The sequence below is a fragment of the Talpa europaea genome, assembly GCF_964194135.1.
Source record: "Talpa europaea genome assembly, chromosome: X".
Classification (NCBI taxonomy): domain Eukaryota; kingdom Metazoa; phylum Chordata; class Mammalia; order Eulipotyphla; family Talpidae; genus Talpa; species Talpa europaea.
In genome coordinates this window covers 32,221,151-32,235,534 of record NC_140081.1, presented here as the reverse complement: position 1 = coordinate 32,235,534, position 14,384 = coordinate 32,221,151, and the positions used below count along the sequence as shown (strand labels likewise).

General features: G+C 52.4%; 1 protein-coding gene across 2 annotated transcripts; it reads left to right on the top strand.

Annotated features, from left to right (window-relative positions):
• Positions 1–1,259: 1,259 nt before the first annotated feature.
• TFE3 (transcription factor binding to IGHM enhancer 3) lies at positions 1,260–12,006 on the top strand (the record flags this gene model as incomplete). 2 transcript variants are annotated; one of them, XM_084259276.1, is made up of 10 exons in its annotated part: positions 1,260–1,375; positions 3,679–3,792; positions 5,073–5,373; positions 6,329–6,574; positions 6,653–6,757; positions 8,733–8,850; positions 9,691–9,747; positions 9,921–9,996; positions 10,936–11,083; positions 11,563–12,006. In XM_084259276.1, 10 exons carry the CDS (start codon positions 1,260–1,262, stop codon positions 12,004–12,006), a joined length of 1,725 nt encoding a protein of 574 aa, XP_084115402.1. The 2 variants fall into 2 exon arrangements, with proteins under 2 accessions (XP_084115402.1, XP_084115403.1); XM_084259277.1 differs by lacking the exon at positions 6,653–6,757.
• Between the last annotated feature and the right edge of the window lie 2,378 nt (positions 12,007–14,384).

Sequence of the window (14,384 nt, the reverse complement as noted above, 5' to 3'; positions counted from 1 at the left end):
CATCCTCCCACGCTTCTGACTGTACCCAGTGCTTGTCTAAATAAATAAATAAATCTTTAAAAAAAAAAAAAAAAAGAAGTGCTCAATAAATGTTAAATCAATGCATAAATGAGCCCATCAATTAATTTTTGGAAAGTTTATTGTACGCCTAACAGCCTACTAGTACTTGTCATGAATTACCTATAACCCTCATAACAACCCTGGCAGACAGGTATGATGACGCCCATTTGACAGGCCAGAAAAGCTGAGGCTCAGAGAGGGGATGTCCTTTGCCCACGTCCGAAGCAGAATCTTTATGATTCCAGAAGTCATTCATCCAAGGGACCAGATCTAATACCCATCGGTGTACTCATTCATCCATCAAGGATATATTAAGTACCTACTAACTACCACAACGACCTAGAACAACAACTACTTCGGATGACAGTCAGCGAGGCGTTCCCAAGAAGACAAGCTAGGCAGCTGTATTATGGGTACCAAAAGGGTGGAGTTTCTGGTGCCCACTTCCAGAGATAGTACCTGCCTAGGCCTCAGAGTTAAGGCTTTGGCTGGCGAGATGCGTTTAATTGTGGTTGGAGCGAGGTCTAGAGCGCAGATATTATAAGTCCTAGCCGAAAGGTGGCGTGGTTCCACAGCTTGAAGTGTGGCCTGGAGTTCCTAGGGGCTCCGACTGGCCATTAGCGCGCAGGCGCTGAAAGCCCAAGGAGCGGCTTAATATCTTGCGGAGAAATAATTTGAGGAGAGAGGGCGTGGATCAATCAAATTACCTCTCGTTGATTTGCTCTAGTCTCTGAAGGCGTGGCCTAGGTGCCCCCTCCTCAGAGAGAGGCCGACCGAATTCAGGCTTCCCCTCAGCGTAAGAGGCGTGGCTTAGAGCTGGGCCTCAAACCACCTCTCGACCATTGGTCGCTTCACTAGGAGGGCGTGGCCTGGGGAGCCGTCCCTCCTCCGTGCGGTCACTTCCTGTGGAGTTTCCCCAGCCCAGGGAGGAGGGGAAAGAGGACTAGGCGGGGGGAGGGTGGGGAGGGCGGTCGTCCGGGGTTAGGTTGGGGGTGTTGTTGGTCCGTTCAGGGCGGGGGATGACTCACGGCCCATCCCATCTCCCCGACGCCTCCCGCCCGCGCAGAGCTCGCTCCATGGCTTAGCGGAGGAGGAGGCGGTGGTGAGCGGGGTGGGGGGGGGAGGGGGACTCTTATTTTGTTAGGGGGATCGGGCCGAGGCCCGACCGGCCTGGCAGGGCTCGCCCGGGGCCGGGCGTCATGTCTCATGCAGCCGAGCCAGCTCAGGACGGCGTAGAGGCCAGCGCAGAGGGCCCTCGAGCCGTGTTCGTGCTGTTGGAGGAGCGCAGTCCGGCCGACTCGGCCCAGCTGCTCAGGTGCGGGGCCGCCTGGGGCCGGTAGCGCTGACTGGGACTCCCGGGAGCCTGATCTGGGGGCAGCGGGGTTCCGCGACTGGGATTGGAGGTGCTTGGCCTAGGCTTGGAGGACGTTGGGTTGCCCGTCTTGGGGGGGCGCCCAAGGAATCCGGCGGTGGCCTGCTTGGACTGAGGCTTAAAGGAGTCTTGAAAGTGCATTAAGGGAGGCCTAGTTCATATTGGAGGGGGCCTTGACTGGATCTAGAGGGACAGATTCTGTTGTTTCTAGAAAGTGGTCTAAGGTACCTGAGCTTGAGGACTAGGACTCTAACTAGAGACTGAATTTAGGGTCTGTGACTCAGGCATAAGGGGGATGAATTGGGGGGCGCTGTGGTGTAGGTGAGGCACTGATTTTAAAGGAATCCTGGACTTTTTACCTCACTGTCAAAGAAGGGTGCTGTCTTGGGAGATTGGTGACTCCCAGTGGCTGGTTGCTGAAAGCTGTTTGGGGCTAACATTGTATCTGGAGGGATTTTGAGGGTATCTTAGATATGCTGCGTGGGACTAGCCTTATGCGTGTGAGTAAACAAGAGAAGCAACATTCATCAAAACTTGACCAGAATGATCACGTCACCCCTGCCCACCCACCTGGCTATGTCAGATCCCAGGAATAGTGGAAAAATCTCTCCACACGCGCAAAAGGGCTTGAATGGCAGGCAGGCAGGCAGGCAGGCAGGCAGGCAGGCAGGCAGTGGGGCTGGCACTACCTCTCAGCTCAGAGAAGGCCTCAGACCTTATTTGGGAACACAGAAGAGGGTCTTATTCCTGCTGCCACCTGCCCTAGCCTCTCAGTCAGCCCTGCCAACCCCCTACACACACAGACAGGCACACACATGTACATGGCTCTCCTAGTTTGTCTCTCAGGCTCTGGAGATAATCTTGAATCTTTCCCTAGAGATGCAATAAGCGCCAGTTACACCAACCCTGCCTGGGTGGGTCTTCTCTGGCCTGTCATCCTCACTTCCACCAGGGAGTTCTTTGGAAGTCCCAGCCCTCCCTGTCCACATCCTTCCCACCTCGGCACCTGTCTCTTCCAACTTCTGTGCAGTGGGTGTGTGTCCCGCAAGGGGGCTTTGCCCGCTTTTTGCCTGGGATTGTGCTGAGCTCAGTGGCTCCCTGAGCTTCCTCTTCCTGACTTCCTGGGTGGTTTTAGGGCCCCATCTGAGGGTGAGAAAAGGAAGGAAGACAGATCCTTGGGGAAGGGAGAGAAGTCTCAACAAGTGAAGTCACCCATAACCTCTCAGGATTCTAAATCTTTGAATTCGAGGATGCATATGTGTCTGCCTGCGTCCCCTACTCACAAGGATCTTGCACCCAGCATGGGAGGGCAGAGCAGGATCCTTTCTGAATATCGATTCACCATCTTCTAGTGTCTTTATAACAACCGAGATCGTTATGGAAGTGGGAATAATTGAAAGGGAGGGGTGCACATGGCTTTTTATTTTGTGTGTCAGTGGGTGTTGGAGGTAGGGGTGTGTGTGTGTGTGTGTGTGTGTGTGTGCGCGCGCGCGCGCGCGCTCGCGTGCACGCACATGTGTTTTGAGCTATCAAAAACAAAAACCAGAGCTCTGGGCAGGCTCCTCTGGCTAAGTATAAAGTGATGAGAGTTTCGCTCACCCAAACTCTCCCCCTGTTAATCCATATTACCGTTAATATTTCCATATTATATTGGGTTGTGTGTTAGCATCCCAAGAACTCTGGGTGTGGAGAGGAACTCATCTGCAAAGTGGTGAATCCCTCTGAAAAGTGAATCATCGACCCCAGTTCTCTTTGTGATGCATTCAATTTGTGTTACAATGGGCTGTTTTGCTGAGGGTTGCCCCTACCATGCTGTTCTGTATGGACAAAGGTGGGCTCACATTCAGCTGCCAGGAAAACTGTAGGGGGTGTGGGGGCTGGGAGAACTCTGAATGCAAAGTCAGGAATCCTGCAAAGTGAATCTTCATTCCTAAATTCTTCATTTCTCTTTCTTTCAAATCCAGGTTGTTACCCTTAAGTGATAGAGTGAGGAGTTGGGATACAGGCACTCTTTTTATTTTGAAACTTAAGGGACTAAGAGTAACACAACAAGAGAGGGGAGAGAGGTGTGGGAATAGGAGAAGACAAGGGAATTTATGGTGGCATCCCCCGCAGAGTGGCAGATTAGGAGGGATATACTCAGTTCCTGTTATCCTTTTTCCTGGTGTCCTCCCCCTCTCCCCGCCCCCTTGAATGAGGTCTCCATTCAATCACTGACCACCACCCCGACCTCCCCCAACCCTCAGCCTAAGCTCTCTACTTCCGGAATCTGGCATTGTTGCGGACATCGAATTAGAAAACGTCCTTGATCCAGACAGCTTCTACGAGCTCAAAAGTCAACCCCTACCACTCCGCTCCAGGTAGGTCTCCTCTGTCCTACACCCCTCCCAATTCCTCAGGTCCCTCCAGCCCCTGGTTTTAGGCAGTGGCCTTCAGTACCAGCCCAACCCATTCTCTCACTGACCTGCATTTTCCAGATAAAAATTAGGGGCCCGAAAAAAGCATTTCAAACAGGAGAGCAGGTGGCCAAACTAGGGTACCAGTACCTCAGAGGTACTGAGGTACCAGTACCCCCCCACCTCCCCTTGCACACCTATTCATATATCAATATTGCTGCATGCCTGGAGTGCCCAGGGATGGGGTGTGACCTGCCGGAGCTGCCACCCCCAGGTGGGGTGGAGTTCCCACAACCCCTGCTCACACCCTCCCTCAGCAAACTCTCCCACCTCCAGCCCTTGCTGGTTGCCTCTCTCCCTGTGCTCATTAGTCCAAATGTGCTGAGTCATCGGCCTGGGCTCTAGGAAGAGGGGAGGGGACCTGGAAGAGGGGCAGGAAGGGAGGATTGTGAAATCTCCGAGATTTTCAAGACTGACTAGCTCCTGGAACCAGAGGCCCAGGCAGGGGAGGAAGAAGGGCCTGAGGTTGCCCACATGGCCTGATGTATACCCCCAGGAGCTCAGGGAGCATCTCTAACCCTAGCTGACCTTAAGAACCCTTTATCTGAATCTATTGCCCAGCTTCCATTTCACTTCCTTCCTCTCTCCTTTAATTAGGATAAATTTGCCCTCCCACAGCTGAACAATGGCATTTCTGCTCAAGACAGGAACTAGCCCAAATCTAAGCTTTCCCTTAAGGACTGATGTCTGAGTCCAGATTGGGTTCCAGTATCTTCCCCCATCTGACCTTGACTCCTGAGGGCTAGGACCAGCCAGGCCTGTTTCCTGTGTCTCTCCCATTAGACTCTGGTCTCTGAATGCAGAGACCAGGCCTGGTCCCATTGTCTCCCCCACCAGAATGTGACCCCTAAGGGCTGGGACAGGATTTGGTTCCAGTGTCTTCTCCATCAGACTATGACCCTGAGGGATGGGGTCAGGCCTGATTCCAGTGTCTACCCCATCAGACCTTGACCCCAGAGGGCAGAGACCAGGCCTGGTCCTTGTACAGTCTCCTGCATTAGACTCTGACCCTGAGGGCTGCCAGCAGCCAAGCCAGGTTCCTGTGTCTCTCCTATCAGACTGTGGCCTCTGAAGGCAGAGGATAGGCCTGGTTCATATGTCTACTCCATCAATCATACTGTGACCCCTTAGGCTTGGGATGAAACTTTTAGCTTACCTGTGGCCCCATATTTCCCATTCCACAGCCTCCCAATATCACTCCAGGCCACACCAGCCACCCCAGCTACACTCTCTGCATCTTCTGCAGGGGGCTCCAGGACCCCTGCCATGTCATCATCATCTTCATCACGGGTCTTGCTGCGGCAGCAGCTAATGCGGGCCCAGGCCCAGGAGCAGGAGAGGCGTGAGCGTCGGGAACAGGCTGCAGCCTCTCCCTTTCCCAGCCCTGCACCTGCCTCTCCTGCCATCTCTGTGGTCGGCGTCTCTGCTGGGGGCCACACATTGGGCCGTCCTCCCCCTGCTCAAGTGCCCAGGGAGGTACTCAAGGTAAGGTAACCTTTGGAAGCCTTGGGACAGGGCTCCTGGTAGCCTTTGAGCCAGGTCCTGAGGGGCACTGAGGAAGGTCCCAGGTATGATTACAATGGGCTGTGCTAGTGTTCTGTTGTGTTTAGGATTTTTCAGGTGTTCTTGTGTAGTTGTAAGGGGTTCTTTTTTTTTTTTTTTTTTTTTTTTTTGCGAGTCAGGGTCTCGCTATGTTGCCCAGGCTGGAGTGCAGTGGCTATTCACAGGCGCGATCCCACTACTGATCAGCACAGGAGTTTTGACCTGCTCCGTTTCCGACCTGGGCCGGTTCACCCCTCCTTAGGCAACCTGGTGGTCCCCCGCTCCCGGGAGGTCACCATATTGATGCTGAACTTAGTGCGGACACCCTATCGGCATAGCGCACTGCAGCCCAGAACTCCTGGACTCAAGCGATCCTCCTGCCTCTGCCTCCCGAGTAGCTGGGACTACAGGCGCGCGCCACTACGCCCGGCTGTAAGGGGTTCTTAAGAGGCTGTAGGATGTTTTAATATACCAGGGAGGTTCGTGAGTGCCCTCGGTGGGCCTCAGACTCTGTGAAGTAACTTTGTTGGAAGAATGCTAAGGACGTGCAACACACTTGGAGTTCTTTGGCCATTGAGGTGTCTTGGGAAGCACGTGTAGCCCCAGGTCTGTTAACTGGTGTCAGAGACCAGGGGCATCTCTTAGGGATTGTAACAGGGTGTTCCAGAAACTGAGGGATTCTACCGGCCATGGGTGGATCTTGGGGGTTATGAGATATTTCTGGGAAAGAGACGTTGGGTCCTGGGGGAGACTTCCCAGTATCTTGGGGTAGAGGGATTCTCAGATTCTGGGCCCAGTTTGCTGAGTCTAGGAGCAGATGACTTCTTAGGGTCAGGCTGGGCTGAGTCATCCCCAGAGCTTTGTTCTACCTTGTCTCCTCCTTTCGCTCATATGATAGGTACAGACCCATCTGGAGAACCCAACACGCTACCACCTCCAGCAGGCGCGCCGGCAGCAGGTGAAACAGTACCTGTCTACCACACTTGGGCCCAAGCTGGCTTCCCAGGCCCTCACCCCACCACCAGGGGCTGCTAGTGCCCAGCCACTTCCCGCCCCTGAGGCTGCCCATGCCACTGGCCCCACAGGCAGCGCTCCCAACAGCCCCATGGCACTGCTCACCATTGGGTCCAGCTCAGAGAAGGAGGTGAGTGGCTGCAGATGACCATCTGATGTTCTCTGTGTCCAGCTTCTACCCCTCTCCCACACTTTCTTCTTCCCTCAGATTGATGATGTCATTGATGAGATCATCAGCCTGGAGTCCAGTTACAATGATGAGATGCTCAGCTATCTGCCTGGAGGTACCACAGGGCTGCAGCTGCCCAGCACGGTGAGGCCCTGAGTTAAGGGGTGGTCTGACAATTAGGATACCCCTCAATCACTGAGGCTACACCCGGGCTGGCTGTGTGTATAAGAACCCCTCACCTTGGGTAGAGAGGGAGGTCATCTGATAAGAATGGGGCATAACTAATGTCTTGGGGCCTTATGCTGGACTACGTGGAACATGTAGATTTTACACATACTGGGTGGGGATTTCATAGAGCTTTTCAGACATACCAAGGCTCTGTGGGAGGAGGGACCAAGAAGAGGATCCCTGTAGCAATTTGAATGTGTCAAGAGATTCAGGTCATTGAAACATAACCAGATCATGAAGTGATTAAAACATCAAGTCTCAAAACATGGTGTGGGGACTCCCTGGTGGCGGAAGGGGTTAAGACGCAGTACTGTGAAGCTATCCACAGCCACTGCAGGATGAGTTTGATCCCCGGCCAGGGAGGTGACCCGCATGGCACAGCAGACCTCTCCTGTCTCTCCTGCTGCTTCTCTCGGCAGTGTATTTCAGTGCATTTGCCTGTTCTGCTCCCCACTCTGTGCCTAGTGAATCCTCTCACCACTGCATCTCTGGTCTGCACCCAGCTCTTGTATGCATAAATAATCAAATCTTTAAAAAAATAAAATAAAATAAAAAACAAAAACATGGTGTGGTTGCACTTTGAGGTGATGGAAGTGTATCCTGTCAAGTGCAGTGAATCATGCCTAAAGGCTATAGAAAGTGGATAAAACTTTCTAGAGTATAGGATAAACCAATAAATTGGCACATTCTGGTTCTGGAACATGCTAGGAGGTTCATAACTTGCTTGAGGATATACCAAATGGCTATAGCTTTGCTTTTTTTCAACTTAAGAGGGTAGAAGCATGTATAAAATCGTCTATCAGAACTCCTTTAAAGATTTATTTTTATTTTTGTATTCATACAAGAGCTGGGGTACAGGCCAGAGGTGTGGGGGTAGGTGCGCGAGAGGATTCACCAGAGACAGAGTAGGGAGCAGAACAGACAGATTGACTGAGACACACTGCTGAGGGGAGCATCAGGTGAGACAGGAGAGGTCTGCTGTGCATGTGGGCCAGCTCCCTGGCCAGGGATCGAACTTGTGCTGCAGTGGCTACAAATAGCTTCTTAGTGCTGAGAGTTAACCCCTTGCACCACCAGGGAGGCCCCCATTTATCAGAACTTTTTATTTATTTAGACATGACTAGATATTGGAACATTGTGTGAAAAGGATCCATCAGACTGACAGGGGTTTCAAGAAAGGGAAACTCTTGAAGAGATGGGACTGATTATTATGAATAAGTGTGCTGCCCTAGAGTATGCCCAGGAAAGGAAGAAGTCTAGGCTGATATAAAAACAAGGGTTACTGGGTAGCTGAATAACAAATCGTAAGAGATCAAATGTGCAGGAAGACTCTAGTGTCAGGACCTTGCTGCATGGCAGCTGGAGACCGTAAGATGGTGCCAGGCAATTATAGCAAAAGCCTAGAGAATGGGCTAGAACTCTCGAGAAGGCTGGCCTTTGGATGGAATGTTGCTATGACAATTTCCTGAGGTGTGAGAAGAATGGGTTGGTGTGCTCCAAGAATGTTGAGTTGGAATGCCATGCTAAGGGTGCTGAGGGACCACGGTGTCGCAGTAGAGCTGACCAGGACCTGAGAAGGGTGCTTTTCCAGCATTTCTTCTCAGTCAGCACTGGGTTTGAGAAGAGGGTCTTCAGAGGCTCCTGAGAGTTTTGAGGAGCAGTCGGGGTATGATGAACAGGCCCAGCAGTCTCCAGTCCCCAGCAGAGCAGCATAGGTTTATGTGGCCCTGTCCTCCCTGTTGGGTCACCATGTAAAACCCTCTCGAAGGAGAGGGAAGGGTTCCCATGCTGAGTCAGCTGAGAGTACGTAGAGGGTGGGGAGCCTGATGCTGAGAAGTGGCGGGGCCTGGGGTCTACTCCCAGCAGTTGATTTCCTGCCTTTCTGCCTCAGCTGCCTGTGTCTGGGAGTCTGCTCGATGTATACAGCAGTCAGGGTGTGACCACGCCAGCCATCACCGTCAGCAACTCCTGCCCTGCTGAGCTGCCCAACATCAAACGGGAGATCTCTGGTAAGGACCAGAATTTTGCTTAACTTTTTTTCAAGATTTATTTATTTTTGCATAGAAGAACTGGGGTAGGGCTTCTCTGGTGGCGCAGCAGTTGAGCGCTGGGTTATGAGGCTGCCCGCAGCCTCTGCAGCGCTGGTTCGATCCCCGGCTGCTCCCCGGCCACCGGAGGAGGGTCCCAAATGGCGCGCAGACCTCTCCTGCCACCCTCTGCTCCCCGCTCTGGCTCTGGTGAATTCTCTCACCCTCCTGGGCTTCTGACTGTGCCCAGTGCTTATATAAATAAACAAATAAATAAATCTTAAAAAAAAAAAGAAGAAGAAGAAGAACTGGGGTATAGGCCAGATGTGGGGGCAGGGTGAGAGGATTCCCCAGAGTGGGGAGCAGAACAGGCACATCTACTGAAATACACTGCTGAGGGGAGCAGTGGGCGAGACGGGAGAGATCTGCTGGGCCATATGTGGGTTGGTTCCCTGGCCAGGGATCAAACTCAGGCTGTAGAGGTGATAGCATTGAGACTTAACCCCTAGGCCACCGTGGATGCCCAGGGCCAGTCTTAGCCCTGTGTGCCCATCCTGTCCCCCTGGGTGAGCCTGGTTCTGGGGTCGGGGTATAAGCCAACAGAAACTGTTGGCCTTCCTGTTGCATGTGGTCCACCCTGCTTTTATCCCACTTTCTCCCATCTTTGCTTTAACAAATGGCCTGTTACAGTGGCTTAGAAATGGTAAAAAAAGAGTGGCACTTTTTTAAAGTCACCTCCTTTGCCTACACCCCCAAAGCCTACCTCAGCAGCTTCACAGGGAGTACTGTGTGGAGGCCCTGACCACTCTCACTTTCTTCCAGAGACTGAGGCCAAGGCCCTACTGAAGGAACGGCAGAAGAAGGACAATCACAACCTGAGTGAGTGAGCCTTGAGTGCCCTTGTCAACAAGCCTTGCAGCCCTGCTTCGACCTGGGCCCTGGCCTTCCTTGGGAGGCTTCTTCCAACAGGATCCCAACCCCCTGGCTTTTTTTCTTCCCTCCTTGACCCCTTGATAACCATTTCTCCCTCTTTCTCTCTCCCATCTCCAAAGTTGAGCGTCGCAGGCGATTCAACATTAACGACAGGATCAAGGAGCTGGGTACTCTCATTCCCAAGTCCAGTGACCCGTGAGTGGGCCCCAGACCAGTGGAAAGTGGGGGGGCAGGGGACCCTATTCCCATCTAAAGTTGTTTCTGGGTGGGAACCGCCTAGGCAGCTGCTCCCCCAGCCCTGTCCCACACCCAGCTTGCCTCACCCAAACAGAGTTGCGGCTCTCTACCATATCCCCACCTCAAATTTGAGGTGCATGACATTGTGGCCTGTGCACATCCTCTGCTCCTTGTATGTCACAGGCAGTCTATTTTCTGTTCACTTGGTACTGCCTTGATTGATTGATTCAAGAAATGTATGGGCTGGCGCTGTGTGCCAGGTACCATGCTAGACCCTGTGGATACCAGAGGGAAGGAAGGAAACAGCTAAGATTCCTTAAGCTCGTTCATGACACTGATGTTTTAGTGCACCAGACAGTGGACAAATAAGTAAAATCCTCATGATTAGGAGTGTTACAGAGAAGAAAGAACTCAACAGATGATGGGAGTGTGTAGGGAAGCGTTAGGATTTGGAGGAAGGAAGGTAGGTGTGGGACAAGCCTCAACTGACCGGGGAACACTTGAAGTGCCTAAGGAGGTGGGGCAGGAGCCATCTGGGTGTCCGTAGGGAAGTGTGTTCAGGCACGGGCACAGCCAGGCCACAGGCTTTGAGGTAGCAGTGGTTTTCCATGTTCTGGGAATGTTGAGAAGCTAGTGTGGCTGTAGCGAAATGAAGCAGGGGAAGTAAGGGATCAGGTCAAAGAGGGCTTCCTGTGCTCAGGTGTGATGGGGCACCACTTGAAGGTTTTAGGCAAGGGGGTAGGGGTGGTCCATCTGAGCTTTCCATCCCCTTGATGACCCCCCACCTCAATTTCTAGCCATGTGGTGGGGTGCTTCATCCACCTGGTGCACCTCTCCCTCTGCTCCTGAGAGATTCCATAAGCAGCACTCCCTCCTTTCCTCCCCTCGGCCCCACAGGGAGATGCGCTGGAACAAGGGCACCATACTGAAGGCTTCTGTGGATTACATCCGCAAGTTGCAGAAGGAGCAACAGCGTTCCAAAGACCTGGAGAGCCGGCAGAGATCCCTGGAGCAAGCCAACCGCAGCCTGCAGCTCCGAATTCAGGTCTGAAAGGAGGAGGTGATGGCAGGGGGTGAGGGGGGCTTCCTGGAGGCAGAGGCAGAGGAAGGACAGGCCAGAATTTCCCCTCCTGGCATATTTGGGGGATCTCCAGGCTTCCTGACTCACGGTGATGGTTATGTTGATGATGAATAGTAATCATAACATTGAAAAGAGTAATGACAAATATTGGCTAATGTACATAGTGTTTATCTTTTGCCATGCCCTGTGACAAGAGCTTTATCTCTGTGTACTAAGTGACAACAGCCCATTAGAGACAGGGAGCATTATCGTACCCATTTCACAGATTGAAACTCTGAGGCACAGAGACGGTAAGCGATTTGTTTAGTGACGCAACTAGGGAGTGTCAGAGGCTGAATTTGAACCCAGGCATCCTGCCTGCCTACCCTTTTAACTGTTTTACTCCTCTGCCTCTGAGGAACTCTGAACCCCATCTTATCCCACCCTCACCCCCTACTTTGCAGGAGCTAGAACTGCAGGCCCAGATCCATGGTCTGCCGGTTCCTCCCACCCCAGGGCTGCTCTCCCTGGCCACGACTTCGGCCTCTGACAACCTCAAGCCAGAGCAGCTGGACGTTGAGGAGGAGGGCAGGCCAGGTGCAGCAACGTTTCATGCAGGGGGGGGACCTGCCCAGAGTGCTCCCCATCAGCAGCCCCCAGCACCACCCTCAGATGCCCTTCTGGACCTGCACTTTCCCAGCGACCACCTGGGGGAGCTGGGGGACCCCTTCCACCTGGGGCTGGAGGACATTCTGATGGAGGAGGAGGAAGGGATGGTGGGGGGACTGTCGGGGGGCGCTCTGTCCCCTCTCCGTGCTGCCTCCGACCCCCTTCTCTCTTCGGTGTCCCCCGCTGTCTCCAAGGCCAGCAGCCGCCGCAGCAGCTTCAGCATGGAGGAGGAGTCCTGATCAGGCCTCACCCCTCCCCTGGGACTTCCCCACCCAGGAAAGGAGGCTACACCAGGATGAGGTCCCGCCTTTTCCCCCACCCTCTCACGAGACTGCCCTGCCCAGGTGTTCTGGGGGGAAGAAATGTAATGAGGTCCCACCCCTGTTAACTGTTGAGGAGGAGTCAGATGAGGCCCCGCCCTTCCACCCCCTCAAGAACAGCCATGCTCAACTCTTTTCAGGCTAGGGTAAGATAGTGAGATCTGAGCCCAGTCTCTGGAGATCACAGTCTCACCCCCTGCCCTGTGGGACCTGCCTTTGCCCAGGTGAGGGAAGGAGACAGGGTGAGGCAAGCCCCTATCCCTTCGGGACTATCCATTGCTAGGTCTCCCGGGATAAAGAGGTATCAGGGCTCTGCTGCTCCATCCCCTCCTGGAACTGCCAGTCTGTCCGTCATGGCCAGGAAGAGGAATCAAGATGATAGAGGTCCCGGCCTAGGGGATTAAGCCCTGTGCCTTCCCCATGAACCCTGCCCAGCCCAGGCAAGGAACAGAAGTGAGGGTGAGAGCCAACCCCTTCATCTAAGAACTCAGTCCTGGCCTTCTTGCAATGGAGGAGTCAGGCCCTCCCCCTTCCCTATAGGAGCAGCCCTACACAGGTATTTCAGGCTTGGAGGAATCCGTAAGTTCAGGCCGCCAAGTGGAGATCACAGCCCTGTCCCCTAGCAGCATCCCATTCAAGCATTCCACACTGCAGGGAGGAGAGGTACTTGTGCTCCCCTGCCTTAACCTGGGACCAACTTGACCTAACCTAGGGGCTTCTGAGCCGACCTTGCCCTTGGAGAAGGGGGCAGATTTTGAAATCTTGTGGGTTGACATTCCAGACCTACATCAGGCATGTGAATTAGACCCCCCACTCTTAGGCTCCTTCCCTGAAGGAGTTTGGGGGAGATGATGGGGATCAAGGAGTGCTGTGTGTAGGCTCCCCCAGAATAGTACCCCAGTACTCTTTTAACATGTAGGAGAATAGGAGGAAGGAAGGGGCCTTTCTGGGGATTTCCTCAGCCCAGGATAAAATGGAAGCCTGCCCTACCAAGGTGGAGGCTTGGAGGGAGGTTTGTAAAGACATTTGTACCCTCTCTTTTGTTTATCTGATTTTTTTATTGGCCCTCTACCCAGAAGCTAGGTCACCTCCAACCTCCACCCAGTTCTCCATTTGGAGGAATCCTCTCCATTTCAGAGTTACCAAGAGACACTCCCTACCTATCCCTAACCCCTCCTACCACATATACCCAAAGTTGTCAGCCTTGGATCATTGGGGCTAAGCCCCAAGGAGGGTGTGCTAAGGGGACTGTAGGTTTGTGATTAAAATAAATGCTAGGCGTGTTTGATGCGCTTTTAACTTTGGCAAAGAGTCTCCTGTCCTTGCTTTTGACTGCAGTGAGCATGGCCAATGAGACCAGGAGGGAGAAAGGTTCTTAGAAGAAACAGATTTAAGAGGGACAGATAAAATAATTTAGATGGAAGAGAAGGTTGAAGAAAAACAACCTGTAAACCAAAACAGTCAGTTCTTAACCACCTCCCAGGCACCATCCTAATTGCTGTGTTTTACCCAATTTATTATTCTAAGGAATATTTAAGAAAGTGCTGATTCTTATTCCTATTTTATATTTGAAGAAAACAAGGAATAGAAAATTTAAGTAACTATGTTAAGTTATACAGCTGGTAAAATGATGAAGAGATAAATGATAACATTAGATGAGTGACAGCTCTGGTTTGGAAAATGTCACAGAGGGCAGAGGGGGCAAAAGTGATTTTCTAGCCGGTTCATTTTTGAAACTGATCAGGAAATACAATTGACCCTTAACTAATGCATGGGTTAGGGGCATCAGTCCCCTAGCTGTTAAAATGCCCAATAACTTAGTCAGCCCTCTGTATCCACCATGGATTCTGGGTCCTGGGATTTAACCAACTGACATCCATGTTTGGTTGAATCCATGAATGGGGAGACCTCATACAGGAAAGGAAAAAAAAAAAAAACATGTGTAAGAGAATGCTGCAGTGCAAACCCATGTTGTTCAAGGGTCAAATGTATATGAGGGTAGCTCCTAGCAGCCAGTAGAGATCTTCCAGAAGGTGGAAAAGGCCAAAGACAAACCATGAAGGTAGAGGAATAGGTAAGCATCTCAGTTTGGAACAGATGTTGACATTTGCAGGGAATTGAAGTGGAGATGAACAAATATGAGTATCATCTTGAAGGTTGGCGGGCGGAAATATAATTCCTGGAATCCTTAACCACACTCTGACTCCTAGGAGCGTCTCCCCCAGCAGACTGGCCACCACATCTGCTACCCCCTTTCTATTACATTGTGACCGCTAAGGTCTGGTTGTTGAGTCTCT